The following is a 19596-nucleotide window of genomic DNA, read 5'->3' as shown; positions in this document are numbered from 1 at the left end:
TGACAGAGGTCATGCAGATATTGAGGGAGTTTGGAGATTTCTCGGGATATAGGCTTAACATGGGAAAGAGTGAGCTTTTCGTGATACACCCTGGGGACCAGAGTAGAGGGATAGATGGCCTGCCGCTAAGGAGAGTGGAAATAAACTTTTGGGGAAGGCCCCGAGGGTAAGGAGGGGGTTCCTACAACGTAGCAGAGACAGAGGGGGACTGGCGTTGCCGAATTTGGGCGACTACTATTGGGCCGCCAACGTGGCGATGATCCGTAAATGGATGATAGAGGGAGAGGGAGCGGCGTGGAAAAGGCTGGAGATGGTGTCCTGCAAAGGAACGAGCTTAAAAGCGCTGGTGACGGCGCCATTACCGCTCTCCCCGAAAAAGTTTACCACGACCCCAGTGGTGGCGGCAACATTGAGTATCTGGGGGCAATGGAGGCGACAGAGGGGTGTGCTGGGTGTCTCAGTGTGGGCCCTGATCAGGAACAACCATAGGTTTGCCCCAGGGAGGCTGGACGGAGGGTTCCAGAGCTGGCAGGAATCAGGAGAGTGGGAGACTTATTTATAGATGGGACGATTGCGAGTTTGAGAGCGCTAGAGGAAAAGTATGAGCTGCCCCTGGGAAATACCTTTAGGTATATGCAGGTGAGAGCGTTCACGAGACAACTGGTGAGGGAATTTCCGCTGCTCCCGACACAAGGGATCCAGGACAGGGTGCTTTCGGGGGGTGCTTTCGGGGGTGTGGGTCGGGGAGGGCAAAGTGTCCGAGATATACCGGGAGAGGAGAGAAGAGGGGGAGGAGCTGGTAGACGAACTGAAGGGAAAATGGGAAGAAGAGCTCGGGGAGGAGATTGAGGAGGGTTTGTGGGCTGATGCCCTAAGTAGGGTAAATTCCTCTTCCTCGTGTGCCAGGCTTAGCCTGATCCAATTTAAGGTGCTACATAGAGCACACATAACGGGAGCGAGGTTGAGCAGGTTCTTCGGAGTGGAGGACAAGTGCGGGAGGTGCGGGGGAAGCCCGGCGAACCACACCCATATGTTTTAGTCGTGTCCGGCACTGGAGGGGTATTGGAGGGGAGTGGCGGGAGTGAACTCGAAGGTGGTGAAGGTCCGGGTCAAGCCAAGCTGGGGGTTAGCTATATTTGGGGTAGCGGATGAGCCGGGAGTGCAGGAGGCGAAAGAGGCCGATATTGTGGCCTTTGCGTCCCTAGTAGCCCGGCGTAGGATTTTACTCCTGTGGAAGGAAGCGAAATCCCCCGGCGTGGAGGTCTGGATAAACGTTATGGCGGGGTTCATAAAACTGGAGCGGATGAAGTTTGCGCTGAGAGGATCGGCTCAAGGGTTCACCAGGCGGTGGCAACCATTCCTCGACTATCTAGCGGAACGTTAGGGGGAAGATAGATAGCCAGCAGCAGCAGCCCGGGGGGGGGGGGATTGTTTGTGTTCTAGATGGGGAGAGGGGGTGGGGGAGCATTACTTTGTGTTATTTGGTTCGTTTACTATGTTATTTAAACAATGTTATATATCAGTTATCACTTTAATTAAAAAAAATTTTTTTTTTAAAAGAAATGATTCTCTGTATCAGGAGCCTTAAGACTGAAATTGTTGGTCTTCTCAGCCGAGAAAGAAGGCAGCCAAGGGATGAAAGTATAGAGTATAGAATAGTTAAACAAATCCAGAATATTACTTAACACGGAGGGAGGTGTTCAAAGTAACATACATTCAAATTAATAAAAGTTAATTTTGCGACTAAAATAACACAGTTTTTCATACAGAGTGATGAATCCTCAGAATAAACTTTAAAATAGAGTACTGGGTATGAAAAATCAAATTATACACATCAAAATAAGTTGAAGTAATGAAGGGGCAGGGGAGGGGCTGGAGGGCCTTTCTGGGTAGATTAATTAACATTTGTTGAATGACTTCTACTTATGTCTTTAAGAGTACACTGTGGACAAAATTAAAAACTGGCCCTAAAATTTGAGCCAGTACATCAGGGTCTATATTTCTAAATTCTATAAAGTCAACTAGCCTTACATTAGTATGACAATACACTTGTTAGATATGCTTAACAAGTTATAATAATAATTTCAAGTCCATACTGTCTTAGAAAGTATAATCTAGTTAATATCTAGTGAGAAGCAAATACTTTATATGAAGTACCACAATGACCTCAAATGATCCATATAACAATAGAATGACTATAACAAACTCAGTTCTCAGCTAGACTAATTAAAGTCATTATGATGATGCAGAGCATACATAATTACTTATTTTTAAAACTTCAGCTCTTAGCTGCACAGATGCTCACCCCAATCCAAGTCACTTGTTCTTGCAAAGGAACGATCTCTTAAAATCCTGAAAGAATTAAGATAATTACACGAAAAGCAGTGATATGCATTAATGCGGAATGGAGGCTGCATAATATTGTGATGCGGTCACTAACTATCTAAGAAAATAACTAACTTGATAAAATTTACTAAAATGTTGTTGATCAAGAAAACCAATCCTATAGGAGAGCAGTTTACACCCAGGCTCTACCCCCTCCCAATCACCCCCACCCACCCCACCAATGTTTTAGGCATTAAAGCACCTCCAAAGGTGGCCAGGGTACACTTGCATTTAACACGAGAGGGAATCTTGGGAGAGGAATTGAAGCTTGTACTCAAAACGGGACCATGTTGATTAAGTAACACATTGCCACATATACTGCCTGTTAGCATTTATTAAGGCACAGTATTGTGGTGACTCGTTCTTGATGTTCCCTCTCTTAACAAGCTATCAACTGATTGGGAGTAAACTAATCATCACAGAGAATTTCAAGCTGCACTTCTGTTGTTCACTGTATGTTGGAGATGGGAAAAGAACTTTAGAAACACATCGTAGAACCTCTGGGATAATTGACTTTCCCAACATTCGAGCAACATTTAATCAGAAATTCTCTGAGGATTTCACCTAAACAGTGCAAATTAAGTGCTACTCTATGGAAGTCACCAGGAGAAAGGGAGTGTTTGGCCTTCGACAATTTGCTAGGGATCACCAAAAAGGACACACGATCAGGCTGATTGAATGCACCGATTACTGCAAGAGAAGACAGGAAGACACCTGCAGGATACTCTTCCTCCACTAGGCCTTCCTGTGACACATCTGAGAGTTTGTGTGCACTTTTGCTTGGTCTTTGAGTCATGCTGAAATGTGCTGGTGTGTCGGAAGTGGATTTGTGAAGCCCATATACTGCTCCATAATAATGTTATCCAATAGAATTTGAATACCAAACCTGTACCTGTCTGTTTAAGCACCTCCAGGCTAGTTCAAAATATGATCATCAGCAATTAGAGCCAAAAATGTGCATGCACTGAAGCCAGACTTTCATACAGGCATATCTGATTAGCTTAATGCCTGTTTTAACCCTTTCACCAAAATAACTGCTCTGGTTTCTTAAGAATGAAAGTATATTAAATATCTTTTTAAATAGATTAAATCAATATTAGGGTGGCACGGAGGTGCAGTGGTTAGCACTGCTGCCTAACGGCGTCGAGGACCCGGGTTCGATCCTGGCCAATGCCTGTGTGAAGTTTCCACATTCTCCCCGTGTCTGTGTGGGTTTCACCCCCACAACCCAAAGATGTGCAGGGTAAGAAGGTTAGTCATATCTTTTTATTAAAACAGTAAAACATATATACAAGGCCAAACGGTACAAACACTAATTTTGTGTTGGAGAAACAGGGTATCCTCCCCTCAGTATCAATATACGGGGAGGGGGGGTAGATACTCAGATTATTAAAACAGTTCACAACACGTTTCTACAAAAAACAAATGGTACAAGCACTAAACTGCGCTGGAGAGACCAGACACCCTCACCTCTGTACCAACAGAAGGGAAAGGAAGGTGGGGGGGGGGGGGGGGGGGGGGGGGGGGGGGGGGGGAGAGGAGGAGGAGGAGGAGGAGAGAGGGAGTCGAAGTGTTGGTGAAGGAGGGGGGAGCAAATAGGGCACTGCCTGAACTATCTACAGAGGCAGAAAAACAAAAGAACCATCAATTATGATGTGCCAGATTCCGGGAGTCCCCCAGAGGGGGCGACACAGTATCAGGTGCGAGTGAGACCCACACCCCGCTACAGAGCGTCTCGTGCAACCTGCGCTTCCGACACTGGGCGGATGACAGTCTTCGGACAGTCGCCCTCCGGGCCCGAATCCTCCACCACACGGAGTGCGGTGGGCGACACGGGCCCACCAACCAACTCAGAGGCTGCCTTGATCCCGCCACCGGGATCATCGACAGACGGGATCTCCTCAGACTCCTCCTGGGGCACCGTGCCAGTGGGAGGTGGTGGTGCAGATGCCTGCTCCGCTCCCGCCACCAGGTCCACGGAAGGCCCCGGATAGAACTCCAGAAACAGGACCGGGATGGTGGCAGAGGTGTTTGAAGAAAGCGGTTGGGACAGAGGGTCTTCCAAACTATAACCCGCTAAGAACCTAAGAAGCAGGGGATTAACGCTGACCCCCTCCCCTGAGAAATTGAACAAGTCTGGGGTGCTAAATTGTGCTGGGTGGAACGGGCCCTCTAGGGTCCCGTCCGACCCTGAAGCACCCTGCTTAGGGGACAGCGGCAGCTTTCTCTTTTCTTTCGGGGACTGGGCGTGACATCTATGGAAAAGAACCTGGATTGACACCATTTGCAGGGGTGAGGGTCACACACCGGGGAGACCCCTATCTCTGGAGGCCCCTCCAGGCTGACTCCTTGTCCCTCAATGCTTCTCTCCAGAATTCGTGGCTGGGACAGAGCACTCTCTGGTTCGAGGTCGCGCACCTCACTACCAGAGGGGCCCATGCAGAAGTGTCGCCGGGCCCAGCATCCGATGGCGAAATGTCACCGGGCTGAGGGTGTTGCTGGGTGATGGCGGGTTGAGGCGTAATGGCTGCACCCGAGTCAGTAGCCAGGTGCACTGGGTCAGTCAGCGTCAGAAGGATCCAAACCTGACCGCTGGCAAATCGTTGGTCTTCCTCTCAGCCTTCCGGCCACGCAGCTGTCCCCTCACCTGCACGTCAGTGGATGTTGAGGGGGCGTCATCACCATCAGCGGCAGTTTTGAGGTGGGGCAATTTTTTCCAATATGCCCCACCTTTTGCACGCATGGCACCACATGCCACCTGCGGACCAGAAGATGCGGTAGGTTTTGTCCCCAAAAGGGATCTCAAAAGTCCCTTCCAGGACCTCCTCCCGGGTCAGGCAAACAAAGACTTGGTTAAGGAGAAAATATGCTTGAGGGTGGGGTCTTTGAAGCCGAGCGGGAGCGGTAACAACCCCTAACCGTACCTCCCCCAGTTGATGGAGGTGGATGAGGAGGAGCTCAGTGGGAATGAAAGGCGGGACATTAGAGAGGATAACTCTCTCGGCAGTGGCCTCCAGCGGGTCCCGCACACCGTGAGCCCTTTTTCCTGGGCGAGGTGGACCGACCGCTCGGCTCTCAAAAAGAAGACAGCTTTGCCATACACCTTCGAGGCTGCAACTATGGCCGACGGGCCAACAACCTCGGCCATAGCACAGACGCAGGCCTCGATTGACATGGTGGGGTGGGCGTAGCACTTCACCCCAAGTTTTTGGGTCATGAGGCAAAACAGTGACCTAACCCCAGGAACAGTTGGGAGGGTGGAGGCCACCAGTCCCGCATAGGTGGCTGTAGAGGGCCCCACCATTGGCGTAGGCAGCGTTGTTGCCATAGTCAGTGGTGGACAACAGGGGAAAAAAGAGTAACTGAAGGGGAGGAGGGGGGAAGGCACTGGAGGGTGGGACACAGGGGGACCAACCGCGGTGTGCCCCAAGTACAAGGGAGGAAAGGGCAGGGAGGAGCAGGAAGTGAAGGCACAAAAGGACAGGCCAGTGCCGAGGAAGGTCTTGCAGGCTAGTCTCCCAAAAGGTCTTCAATCCAGCAGCAGGTGGGTGGGGACAGGGTCTTCAGCCCAGCAAAACAGTGCACGGATATTATGCCACCTCGCCGTTTTTAAATAGATTAAATAAATATAAGGGCGGCATGGTTAGCACTGCTGCCTAACGGCGCCGAGGACCCGGGTTTGATCCCGGGTCACTGTCTGTGTGAAGTTTGCACATTCTCCCCGTATCTGTGTGGGTTTCACCCCACAACCCAAAGATGTGCAGATTGGCCATGCTAAATTGCCCCTGTATTGGAAAAAAATAATTGGCTACTCTAAATTTTTTTTAAAAGATTAAATAAATATTGTACTCACCCAGCATTGTTAATAACAATATCTGAAAGGATGAAAACAGTCTGTTTTAGAATGGCTGGCCACAATAACGTCAGAAACAATTTGTAAAAATAACTAATTAATAATCACTACCTGAATTTTATATTAATACTTTTGAATTATTTACGTAAAATGAAACACGATTCAGAACACTAGTTTTTAATAATTGGTACCAAGCCTTTTGTCCTTTTTTTTTTAAACTGAGACTGGGAAATGCTGGTGTTCGCCAGGACCTGGATGTCCTAGTACACAAACCAAAGGTTCACAAGCAGATAAAACATGCAATTAGGAAAGCAAATACCATGCTTGCCTTTGTCACAATGAGATTACTCTAGAATGGTAACAAGGTCTCAGTACAATCACATCAGGTCTTGGTGACGCCATACCTCGAGAACTGTGTACAGCTTTAGTCTCCATGCCCAAGGAAGGATATGCTTGCCTTAGGGCGATTGCAACAAAGATTCATTTGACTATTCCTGGAATGAAGAGATTGTCCTATGAGGAGAAATTGAGTAGTCCAGGTGTACATTCGCTAGAGATTAGAAGTTTGAGTGAGGATCTCATTGAAACATCTAAAATTCTTAATGGACCTGACAGGGTTGATGCTGAGAAAAAAATTTCTCTGGCTGGAGAACCTAGAACTAGAGGTCAGTGAAAAGAGGGTTGGCCATTTAGGACTGAGATCAGGAGAAACTTCTTCACTGAAAGGATTGAGAACCTTTGAGAGGGCGATGAATGCTCAGTCATCGAGTATATTTAGCAGAGGTTGATATATTTTTGGATACGAAGGAATTAAGATGTGGAGAAGCCGGCGTTGGACTGGGGTAAGCACAGTAAGAAGTCTTACAACACCAGGTTAAAGTCCAACAGGTTTGTTCAAACACTAGCTTTCGGAGCGCAGCTCCATTCACTGAGGAAGGAGCAGCGCTCCGAAAGCTAGTGTTTGAAACAAACCTGTTGGACTTTAACCTGGTGTTGTAAGACTTCTTACTAAGGAATTAAGAGATATGGGGGTGGGAGTGTAGGGGAGCAAAATTAGAGTTATGATCATGATCTTATTGAATGATGAAGCATGTTTGAGGGACCTATTATCTTTCTATCATAGGTTCTCAGAAGATGATCTTTTTGCAACATAGTCAGCCCCACCCTCCTCTACCTACCCTTCACTTTTTATGTGTTTAGAAAAGATTTTACGGTTCCCTCTTCTGCGACCCATTAATCTAATACCATACATTGTCTTTGCCTCTCATTTGTTTTTTTCAATTCTCCCCCCCATACTTCCGGAATCACCTCGGCTCTCCAAAGAATTAGGAGGCTGACATTTAACAAAGTTTCATTTTAATTTATAAATTTTTAATAATCATGTGAGCTCTAGCTTTGCATGCCCTTCATGTCTCTCTCTGATGTTCTCAGTCTGTCCTTGAACCATCTCCTCTTTGATAGCCTCCTATTGTTCATTTACTATTTTATCTGCCAAACTTTGATTACAATGCTCCTCAGCTGGATGCCTTTGCAATTTGCTAAAATTATCCCTCCTCCATAGAGTCCCTCCTCCCTCCTCCAGTTGAATATTTTCACATTTGTTTCCTCCTGGTCCTTTTTCAGAACTACTCTTAAGCCTTATATTACGATCAGCATTTTATAAATGCTTTCTTGTTGAAACATACTCCATTTGCCCCACATTTTTACAATAATAATCTTGATTGTCACAAGTAGGCTTACATTAACACTGCAATGAAGTCACTGTAAAAATCTCTGAGTCACCACATTCCGGCACCTGTTCGGATACACGGAGGGAGAATTCAGAATGTCCAAAGTACCTAATAGCACAGCACGTCTTTCGGGACTTGTGGGAGGAAACCGGAGCACCCCGAGGAAACCCACGCAGATACAGGGAGAACGTGCAGACTCCGCACAGACAGTGACCCGAGCCGGGAATCGAACCTGGGACCCTGGTGCCGGGCAGCCATAGTGCCAACCATTGTGCTACCGTGCTGCCCTTCATTCCCCAGAACTAGATCCAGCTGTGCTTCTTTATTCGTTGGGCTGGAAATATACTGAAGAAAAAAGTCCTCTTGCACACATTTCAGAAACTACTCCCCTTCTTTGCACTTTGTGACAGCTATTTTCCTAGTGTGAATGAGGATAACTAAAGAGCCCCTGTTATCACAACTCTACAGCTCCTGATTAGTATATTCTGGAACATTGGGCGGTATTTTCCCATAATTTGTCATAGTGTCAGGCTCTGATTGAAATACACCGTGCATCGGTCCAGGTGCACAGCCGAGTTTTCAGACCAGATCTTCAGCCATTCTGAAAAAAACCCAATTGGGGAGCATGGTTCACGCAGTCAGTCAGGTGGGGCATGACCTACTAGAGCCAAAGATCGGGGTGCCACCTTTAGAGGGTGCCTTGATCAGAACTGGCGTTACATTTTCCCCGGTATCAGGTGCTACCCCCACACACACGATTATCAGAGGTTCTGCCCTGTCCCCGACGACAGCACAATTATCAGGGGCTTCCCCCCCATCCGACCCCACACAGGATAATTATCAGAGACTCTCTTTCCCACCACCCCCCCCCCCCCCCCCCCCACCTCCTCCGTCCTCCTCACCCATTGGCACAATTATTCGGGGTTCTCCTCCACCCCTTGACAATCACTGAGGCAATATCACCACTGCTCCAACTCATTGTGGGGCCTCCCTTCACTGCCAAGACCCCCTTCAAAGGTTTCAGTGCTCATCCCCCTTCATCTGACATAATGGAAACACCTCCCCCAATTGGGCTCCCCAGAGAACTCGCTCCTGGCTCTGCCTTCTGGCAAAGCTTGACGCAGGCTGGGAACCCCCAGGCTGTCCCGGGTCCTGGGCTGGCAAAAGCCAGGATGTCCCGGGCTGGCAAACGCCAGGCTGCCCCGGGTTCCGGGCTGGCAACCGCCAGGCTGCCCCGGGTCCAGGGCTGGCAGCCGCCAGGATGTCCCGGGCTGGGAACCGCCAGGCTGCCCCGGGCCCCGAGCTGGCAGCCACCAGGATGTCCCGGGTCCAGGGCTGGCAGCTGCCAGGATGTCCCGGGCTGGGAACCGCTAGGCTGCCCCGGGTCCTGGGCTGGCAACTGCCAGGCTGCCCCGGGGCCTGGGCGGGGTACCGCCAGGCTGTCCCGGGTCCCGGGCTGGGAACCGCCAGGCTGTCCCGGATCCTGGGCTGGCAACCGCCAGGCTGCCCCGGGGCCTGGGCGGGGTACCGCCAGGCTGTCCCGGGTCCCGGGCTGGGAACTGCCAGGCTGTCCCGGATCCTGGGCTGGCAACCGCCAGGCTGCCCCGGGGCCTGGGCGGGGTACCGCCAGGCTGTCCCGGGGGTAATACTAGGAGGCAACCCCAGGCATGCTGCTCTCGCCCTGGGGGCTATCATGACCTCGGTGACCTCAGCTGTTCCCTGTATTCATAATACTGTCACATCCGCATGGTTTGAATATTCAGTGGGGGATTGGATTGGTTTATTGTCATGTGTACGGAGACACAATGAAAAGTATTGTTCTGCATGCAGATCAGACAGATCATTCCGAACATGAAAAGAAAAATACATAATTGGGCATCATGTGGTGTGTAGGGCCTTTAATAATATGTAAATTAATTCAAATGTATTTAAATTAGTTCCCCACCCATCGCTATGTCACCAGCGAAGGGCTGTGAAAATCAGGAAACTAGACCTCGCCGGCAAAAATTTAGTTTCCTGACTCTCACAGTGAACGCAAAATCATCTCCATTAAGTGTCCTTACTTCAATTAAATCTCTGTTAATCCCACATGGCTACCTGTGCCTGCACTCACTAACCTCATTTAATATACTTGGCACTTATGCAACTGTACTCTAATGCCGCCTTTTAGTCTGCCTCATTTTTCCCTCTGATTCCTCCTATTTCTAAACTACTTTATTGGAATGCTATTTGTCTCTCCCGTTTCCCTGGACCTTTTAATCTCCTCTAATGTTTCATCCTGGTGTAACTTCCCTTGCTAAATAAGTTTAAACCCTCCCCACAACACTAGTTAACCTCTGTACAAGGACACTGGTGCAAGACGTATTCCACCTTTCACCTTGTGCAGGTCCTTTATTATATTAAGTATCTTCAAATGGATCACCACTTACCTATCCTTCCATAGGCATCCAAAGCAGTCTGAACAATCTTTTCACCTTCTTCAACGGAATCTGCAAATCACAACAAATTCAGATAGTTTTAAATATAAAGAGCTGCTCAACGTAAGACTCAAAATATTCCTAATTTATCCTTGGCTATTGAACAAACTCGAGATCTCAAATGATTTAGATATTGACCAATTATTGATTAAAAGCACAATCAAAGTCATTCTAAAGCAACGTCGAATAAATCTCAGTTCATTTAGATTACCTTCTTCATCCAATACGTCAGCCATTTAACAAACTAAATAAAATAAATTTTCATGCCTAAATCCCCATTTCAATCAATTGAAATAGTTCATCAATCAATTTCTGGCATAATATAGAACTTAACCTTTTCGAACTGTTAAATGAAATATTTGATCAAGCCAATAGAAATGTATCTTTTACAATGATGAACTCCTCCACAATAAATTGCACAAAATAATTTTTAACCAATTCCAGGAACTTTCCACAGATCTGATTATTGTTTTAGGAAATGAAATCTTTGGACACAATATTTATATTGAATTATTACTACTCAGAGCTCAGAAGGGAGCAGTAATTACAGTCCTGCACTGACATCTAGTGGTGAGTGAAGCATAGTGAAAATTGCAGGATAATTTTATCCATTATCACAGCAGTCAGAAGTAGCCATTGGCCATTCAGCGTTTAATTGTTCATGGGATATGAGTGTCGCTGGTAAGGAGAGCATTTGTTGTCAATCCCTAACTGAGAGCAGTTACAAGTCATCCACATTACTGTGGTCTGGAGTCACATGGATGGCAAATTTCATTCCCTGAAGGCCATTATTGAAACGGATGGGTTTTTCCAACAATCAATGGTAACTTCATAGCACCATTACTGGGAGTCACTTTCACTTCCATATTTTTAATTAACTGAATTTAAATTCCACCACAGCAGTATTTCACTCTGCGTCGTCAGAGTATTAATAATAAAAACAGCTTTTACGGCTTTCCTGGAGAGGAATGATTTATCCTCGAGTGATTTGCAACAATTAACTAATGTTAGGTCAATTGCATGATCAGAAAAGTTGAAGTTAGAGTTAAAAGCAGGGGCGAAGAAAGCAGGCCTGGTTGAGGCAATAGCACAGTATTTGGAATTAGAAGAAGAAAAGCCTGACACGTGTATAACACAGCTCGAGTTAGCTAGAGTTCTGTTGCAGATGAAACAGCTTAAAATAAAGAAATTAAATAGCTTGAACTTGAAAAGGAAAAAAATTGAAAAGCTCAAATTGAAGAGCAAAAAGAGCAAAGGAAATCGAAATGCGAAAGTTTGAGCTCAAACTCCAGAGCAAAATTGGGCAGCATGAACTAATACAGAAAAGCTTAGGTTACAGTGTGAAAGAGAGTCAAGTAGTTTGGATAATACATCTCGGACCCACAGAGCAGCATGGAAGGAATCATCGCGCGCCTGAAAGAGTTCGGGGCCTTCTCGGTCTACAAACTCAACATGACCAAATGCAAAATCTTCCCGGTGAACCCACAAGGGGGAGGGGCAGAGCTGGAGGGGCTGCTGTGTAAACAGGCCCGGCACAAATTCCGCTACTTCGGGATCCAAATCGCTCATGACTGGACAGGGGTCCACAAACGGAACCTGACCAGCCTGACAGAGGAAGTTTAAAAGGACCTGCAGAGATGGAACACACTCCCACTCTCCCTGGCGGTGCAGACAATCAAAATGAACATAACTCTTCCTACTTAGATCCATCCCAATCTATATCCCCAAGGTCTTTTTCAACTCACTGGACAAACTAATTATGGCTTTTGTGTGTGTGTGTGTGTGTGTGTGTGTGGCTTTTGTGTGTGTGTGTGGGGGGTGGGGGTGCGGTGGGGGGGGGGGGGGGGGGGGGAAATGCAAGGATCCCAAAGAAGGTCCCACAGAGAACAAAATCCAGGAGAGGACTAGCCCTCCCAAACCTGCAGTGCAGTACCACCACTGGGCAACAACAGCAGACAGAATAATGGAATGGGTAAAGGTGCCAGAAGCCGAGTGGGTGGCGTGGAGGAGGCCTCCTGCAAGGGGACCTCCCTCCGGGCCTAGCCATGACGGCCCTCCCATCCTCACCCAAGAAGTATTCAAACAGCCCAGTGGTGGTGGCAACACTCCAGCTACGACAACAATTCGGCTTAACCAAAATGTCCGTTAACGGAAATGTCCATCTGCAACAACCAAAGCTATACTCACAGACGTCACCTTTAAAAGGTGGAGACAGGATGGGGGACATTGACAGTTAGAGACCTATACACCGACAGTAGGGTCACAACAATGGACGAAGTGACGGAGAGATTTCAATTGGCAGGGGGCAATAAATAAAAGTACCTGCAGCTTAAAAACTTCCTACAGAAGGAAACAAGGACATACCCATACCCATGACCACTGTGACAGACACTACTAGGAGAATTACTGGACGCAGACATTCTAGGCAGGGGGAACTGTAGTGAAATGTACGGATGATTGATAGAGAGGGCCAACGCCAAACTGTACGCGACAAGGAGGAAGTGGGAGGAAGACTTGGGTTTGAAATAGGGTGGGGATTCTGGAGCAAAGCACTGCACAGGGTCAACTCCAACTCCACATGCGCAAGACTAAACCTAACGCAACTAAAAGCGTTAAATAGAACCTACTTGACCAGAACCCGAATTGAGCAGGTTCTTCCAGGAGGTGGAGGATAAATGTGAATGGTGCCAAGGAGTCCCGGCCAACCACGCCCACATGTTCTGGTCTTGCCCCAGTCTTGCCGGGTACTGGTGGGGATGAGGGTGGAGCCATGCCCGAAAGTGACGGTCTTTGGGGTATCAGACTAGCCAGATCTGTTCATGGGAAGGTCTTGCCTTTGCCTCCCTGATCAGCCACTGTAGAATCCTACTCGGCTGGCAGTCAGCAGCACCACCTAAAGCTGCAGACTGGCTGTCCGACGTATCGGAATTTCTCCAAATGGAGAAAATCAAATTCGCCATTGAATCGTAGCTTGAAAGATGGCTTCCACAAAACATGGGAACCACTCATCCGGCTGTTCCGGGACATGTTTGTGGCCAGCAACTAAGTAGCCAAGGACTAAGATAAGTTAGCCAAGATGCAAAATTAAAGAGAGGGAAGGGGAAAGACCCAGGGAAACAAGAAAGCGTAACCGAACCCAACGGGAAAGAGGGGGCGGGGAAAACAAGGGAGGAGAACCAGGAGGGAGAAAAGAGAGGAGAACACAAGCGGGAAAGGAAACACACGGGAATACAACAGTCTCAACAAACGCAACAAGGTGGAAAGAGAATAGAACAAAAAGAAGAAACGTTCTAAAGTCTAAATTCATGTGAACAAAAACAAAAACTGACCGAAATGTAAATAGCATTCGAGGCACCACCCACGTGCCCCCCGGCTTGCAAAAGTCTTAACATCCCATGTGTATTTATACTGTGCGATGACAAAAACCCAATAAAAATATTATTTTTTTTAAAGTAGTTTGGATAATGAGTCATGTCCCACTCTGAGCTTTGATATAAGGATCTTCGCCTTGTGTCTAAATTCATTGAGGACAGGAATAAGAAATGTTTTCTCATTTGAAAAGGTGGCTACAAATCTCATGTGGCCAAAGGACATGTGGATACATTTTGGAGTGTGCAATAGTCAGGAAGGCTGTGTATTTCAGCCTTTCTGCAGAACAATCATCAGGCTATGAGTGGTTAAAACCGTGGTACTTAATGCGTACGAAATTTCAGACTTTAAAGAAAAGACAGAATCAATAGTTTGTAGAATTTTCTGGGGAGAAAGAAATGTTTTGGAACCATTGGTTTCAGGCACTAAATGTGAGATAGCTAATGATGCTGCAGGAATTTCAGAACTGCATTCCAATAGCTATTAGATCACACCTGGAAGACCGCAAGGTTTCTAAGGTAAGGGAAACAGCTGTTATGGTAGATGGATATGCTATGGTACAGAGGCAGCTACGGGATCTCCATCTGAAAACCCACAGGGAAGATGGGAGAGTAGAAATGAGTCTAGCTTTAGTGAAAAGGCAGGAGCTGTTCTAGTCAATAAAATTGATAGTATAGTTAACAAAAGTGATGTGAAGAAACCCATATGCTTTCATTGCTTTTACATACCCTATCTTCTGGTAAACTGTTAGAAGCAAAATGGTGTAATAATGGCAGTGACAGGGAAGTTTAAGGAGTTTTCAGAAAAGATTGTACCAGGAAAGGGATTTGGTTTTATCTCCAGAGAATTCAATGAAAGCAAGGGTGTTACGGAATGGGATAAGTGGATATTATGTCCCAGTTCCATTATATAAAGTGCAATTGAAGCCTGATTTATCAGGCCCAGTAGTTGTTGGAGTGGTTAAGAAGTTAGAGTAGATGGAGCAGACTTGCTGTCGGGGAATGATTTGGCAGGAGTGTAAGTTATAGCACCACCCATGATTACAGAGTGTCTGAGGGAAGAAAATGAGGCAGAACAGAAACAGGAACAATTTCCAGATATTTTTCCATCATGTGTGGGTTCCCAGGGAAATGGCTAAACAAAAAACATGAGAGATTAAAGTCACACCACCATCGGAATTTTATTATAGCCTAAACTACCCTCGAGGACGAGGATAATTCCAAGGAGGATTCATTAATTGAGGATCAGGAGGCAAACCCAGAGTTACATAGATTAGCACTGTCAGCTCTCAAAGAAATGATGCTGAGTCTGCAAAGAAAATAAGCAACCTTACCAGAGAAAATCATCTCAAGCCTAGAAGGAAATACCACCAAAACTAAAGCCTGAACTTCAGAAAGACATTGACTGGAAGTCATCCATGTGGCAACATTATCTCCTGAACTTGTACAACCTAAAAGCTGGAGAGTCCACACATTCATTTGGATGGAATTTTTTACCCCAGTAACTTCAATTTCCTGGCAGCCAGTCAGCTGGGAATTCTTTAGTTGGCAGGTTTCTAACCGTTCCTTCATCCTCACAGCCGGTCACCCTGACCCCTACCTACTCTTCCCCCAGACCCTGTCTACCACCCCACCACCATTGAAAGAGCCGCGTTTCCTCATCCCATCTTTGTAATGCCCCTGATCCCCTGTCCCATTCTCAGGACCCACCGGCCCCCTTCACACCACACATTTGCAGGGCCCCCATCCTCTTTCACACCCATCCCTTTGCAGGGCACATGTATCCCCACCTTTTTCACAGGGCCACATCAATTTCCTTTCACTATACAGCTTATTTGGAGGCCTCCTTGACAACTTCTAACTTAATTTACCTGGCCTAAGATACAACCAACTCTTTCCCTATCAGTAAACAAACATTCCCCCATCCCCGAATATACCTACCTGGAATTGAAAAAAATATCAGCACCCTCTTTTATACTGCATAATTCTTTGTATCTCACTGATCTGCATGTTCTTCTTCCTGCTTGATTGCATCACTGGGACTAACTTACATGTACTCCCTCCTTGGCAGATTGCATAGGTGCACTTGCAACTAAATAATAATAGAGGAGGACAAAGATAGAGGATAGAATCTTCAAATACGTTTACAAACATTGTAGTGTCTGGCAGACTTAATATAAAAACGTGTCACTATTCAATACAAACTAACATGATAAAAACCTGACTCTTCCATGAGTTGTCCATTTTACCTGCCCATCAATGTTGCTGCAGCCTTTAAGGCCCAAGCAGTAACCATACTGCTTCTTCCCTTCTCCAATAATATGTCTACTCAATGATAATTAGGCCTGACAGAAGATCAGTACAATTTGGATAAGTGTGAGGATATTCCTTTTGGAAGCAAAAACAGGAAGGCACGTTACTACCTGAATGGCTGTAAATTGGGAGAGGGGAGTGTGCAGTGGGACCTGGGTGTCCTTGTGCACCATTCGCTGAAGGTAAACATGCAGGTGCAGCAGGCGGTTAAGAAGGCTAATGGTGCGTAGGCCTTCATTGCAAAAGGTTTCGAGTACAGAAGCAGGGATGTGTTGCTACAATTGAACAGGGCCTTGGTGAGCCACACTTGAGTATTGTGTGCAGTTTTGGTCTCCTTCTCTGAGGAAGGATGTTCTTGCTCTCGAGGGAATGCAGCGAAGGTTTACCAGACTGATTCCAGGGATGACAGGACTGTCATATGAGGAGAGATTCACTAGGTTGGGATTGTTCTCGCTTGAGTTCAGAAGAATGAGGGGGGGATCTCATACAGACTTAGAAAATTCTAACAGGACTAGACAGGATAGATGCAGGGAAGATGTTACCAATGATGTGTGTCCAGAACGAGGGGTCACAGCCTGAGGATTCTGGGTAAACCATTTCGGACAGAGATAAGGAGACACTTCTTCACACAAAGAGTGGTGAGCCTGTGGAATTCATTACCACAGAAAGTAGTTGATGCTAAAACTTTGAATATATTCAAGAGGCGGCTGAATATAGCACTTGGGGAGAGTGGGATCAAAGGCTATGGGGAGAAAGCAGGATTAGGCTATTGAGTTGGATGATCAGCCATGATCGTGATGAATGGCGGAGCAGGCTCCAAGGGCTTAAAGGCCTCCACATGCTCCTATCTTCTATGTATCTATGTATCAGGTGTCATTCCAGCAGCTGACATTTCCAATGCATTCACACTAATTAGTCATGGCTGCTCATGTCCAGGAAAATGTACCCTTACAACAAGGAAGCTTATCAAGCATTGCTTTAGAAAGTATCATTACTTAGAGCCCCTAATTAATTATTAGGGACTTTACGGTTAGATTTGTTTATTGTCACGTTTACCGAGGTACAGTGAAAAGTATTTTTCTGCATGCAGCTCAAACAGACTATTTAGTACATGGAAAGAAAATACGTAATAGGGCAACACAAGGTACACAATGTAAATACATAGACAGAGGCAACGGGTGATGCATAGAGGATTGAAGCTAAGGATCAGCAAAGGTAACGAGCAAAACCCTGAAAGAATGTACAAAATCAAGTTCTAGATGAATATTTTCTTCACAAGTATACGGGAAGCCTAACCTGCATTTAGCCATCACTGTTTCTCCCTATCCAAAAACAATGTCACAAGATCCAGTTTTACAACACTTGATAGAGGGGTTGAGTTGAGAATTTTTTTTTAAATTAAACATTTTTTTTTTTTAAAAGGCAGAATCTATCCTTCATTCTCTGATGCAAATAGATACCATTGAACTATATAGGACTGCTTCACTATTTTAGTACTCAAGATTACTCTAATTTACTTATTAACTGCTAAAATTGTGATTTATTTTTCACTTGTAGCAAGTTGAAACAAACAAAAAGAAACATTTTTTAAAATGTAAAAAGATATGGAGCAAAGATTAATAACCATAAAATTACAATTGTGACAGTGCAGCCCTCAATAATCTATTGTTACAAAGAGCATTAGATTAACTTTCAGTCAAGGTTCTAAGTCTAGTTTCATAAATGCTGTGACTTTTGCAGAGCGTTTACCAAGTCCTATAATTTGTTGTTTGGTGATATAAACACTTTGCTGAGCCAAAACAATGCTCAATTAAACTAAAAAGCTACGAAAGAAACTAGAAGGTCATGAGAGTTTTAAAAGGATACCAAAAGGGGAGAACAGCCAAGCTTGAAAACACAATAGATTATTTACACATTATTTTTCTAAACTGAAATAAGTAGAGGAAACAGAGTTGAATATAAAGTGCAATACCATAGTTAGGAACAGCTTTGCCTCCTTTTGCCCTTATGTCTTCCACCACTCTATCTGCAGCGGATGAGCTTTTGCCTTCTCCTTTAATGTTACCTCCAAGGTCGTTCACTGTGACAAGAAATTAGTGACAAGGAATTAGAGATGCATTGTTGTAGTCCAGCAATAGTTCCAGAACACGTGAAATTCTGGGTTAGGGCATAGAAACAGAGGGAGCCAAAACAGCCCTCTTGACCCTTCTCCACAATTCAGTTTGGCCAGGGTTGATTTACAACTCGCCTCTATTCAACCATCTTTAATCTACATCCCATGATATCCTCCATCAAAGGAAAAGCTAATTCTGCATTGAAAATTTCAATTTACGTAGCACTCATAGCCTTTTGGAGGATTGAATTCCAGATTTCTTCGAACTTTTGCATTAGCCCTTTAAGATTACATAGGAAACAGGAGCAGGAATCTGCTGAGCCATGCAATGCAATCTTGGCTGATCAGATCTTGGCCTCAACTCCTCTTTCCTGCCTGTTTTCATAACACTTGATTGCCCAATAATTCAAAAAAGTTTATCCCGCCTTGAATATGCTCTTACAGCACAACTCTGAAAAGAAAAGCCTTCCCATTTCTATTTTAAATGGGGGGCCCCTTATTGTGAAACTATTCCCCCAGTTCCAGATCCCCCCCCCATTCCAGATTTCCTCCCCATTCCAAATTTCCTTCCCCGTTCCAGATTTCCTCCCCCCGTTCTAGACTCTTGGCGTCTACCCTCGCAGTCCCTTCAGAATCTTATTTGTTCCAATAAGATCACCTCTCATTCTTCTGAACTCCAATGAGTGGAGGCCCAAGCTGATCAACCTTTCATCATAAGACAGGCCTTTTTTTCATCCCAAGAATCAATCTAGTGGACCTTTTCTGAACTACCTCCAATGCAAGTACCTCCCTCCTTAAATAAGGAGACCAAAACTTTATGCAGTACACCAGATGTGGTCTCACCAACCCCATTCTACAGTTGCAGCAAGGCTTGCCTACTTTCATACTTTATCCCCCTTGCAATAAGGACCAACATTCCAATTGCTTTCCTAATAACTTGATGTACCTGCATCTTAACTGTTCATGTTTCATTCTCCTTTCATATTGGATTTCCTGTTTAGAGGTGATAGTTTATCTGGGCACAGTTTAATGCACAACCCCCAGAGGCAGGTTCAGAGGCAGGGCCGTGTGGGATGGAGATCCATCAGAGATCCTCACGTAGGAACGTTGCAATGCTAGCGATGCCACCACTCCTGGTGACACTGCCAGCAATGGTCACAGCCGGTATGACTGGACAGCTCCCAGCCTCTGATTGGCCAGCAGCTCTCACAGGCAGGATATCTGCTCTGCACTAGAAGGGTCTGTGATTTAATGTCCCCAGTGCAGCAGGGTGGCAGAGTTCCCACTGACAATTAGGCACTTTATTCTATCAGGACTCGAGGAGATCAGGTTAAAAGGCATGCCAAGTTTTCTTTGC

The 19596-nt window shown here is 45.9% G+C and overlaps 1 protein-coding gene across 1 annotated transcript in view; it reads right to left on the bottom strand.

Moving 5' to 3' along the window:
• hsd17b4 (hydroxysteroid (17-beta) dehydrogenase 4) overlaps positions 1 to 19596 on the bottom strand; it is a 208396-nt gene that overhangs the window by 173041 nt on the left and 15759 nt on the right. The window contains exons 3-6 of the mRNA XM_072516520.1: positions 18099 to 18206; positions 10398 to 10457; positions 6239 to 6260; positions 2306 to 2352 (exon numbers count right to left, since the gene is read on the bottom strand). Of these exons, the coding sequence (XP_072372621.1) occupies positions 2306 to 2352; positions 6239 to 6260; positions 10398 to 10457; positions 18099 to 18206 (237 nt within the window). The remainder of the gene's footprint in view (positions 1 to 2305; positions 2353 to 6238; positions 6261 to 10397; positions 10458 to 18098; positions 18207 to 19596) is intronic.

Source organism: Scyliorhinus torazame, chromosome 9, assembly GCF_047496885.1.
Source record: "Scyliorhinus torazame isolate Kashiwa2021f chromosome 9, sScyTor2.1, whole genome shotgun sequence".
Taxonomy (NCBI): domain Eukaryota; kingdom Metazoa; phylum Chordata; class Chondrichthyes; order Carcharhiniformes; family Scyliorhinidae; genus Scyliorhinus; species Scyliorhinus torazame.
This window is presented reverse-complemented; position numbering and strand designations above follow the sequence as displayed.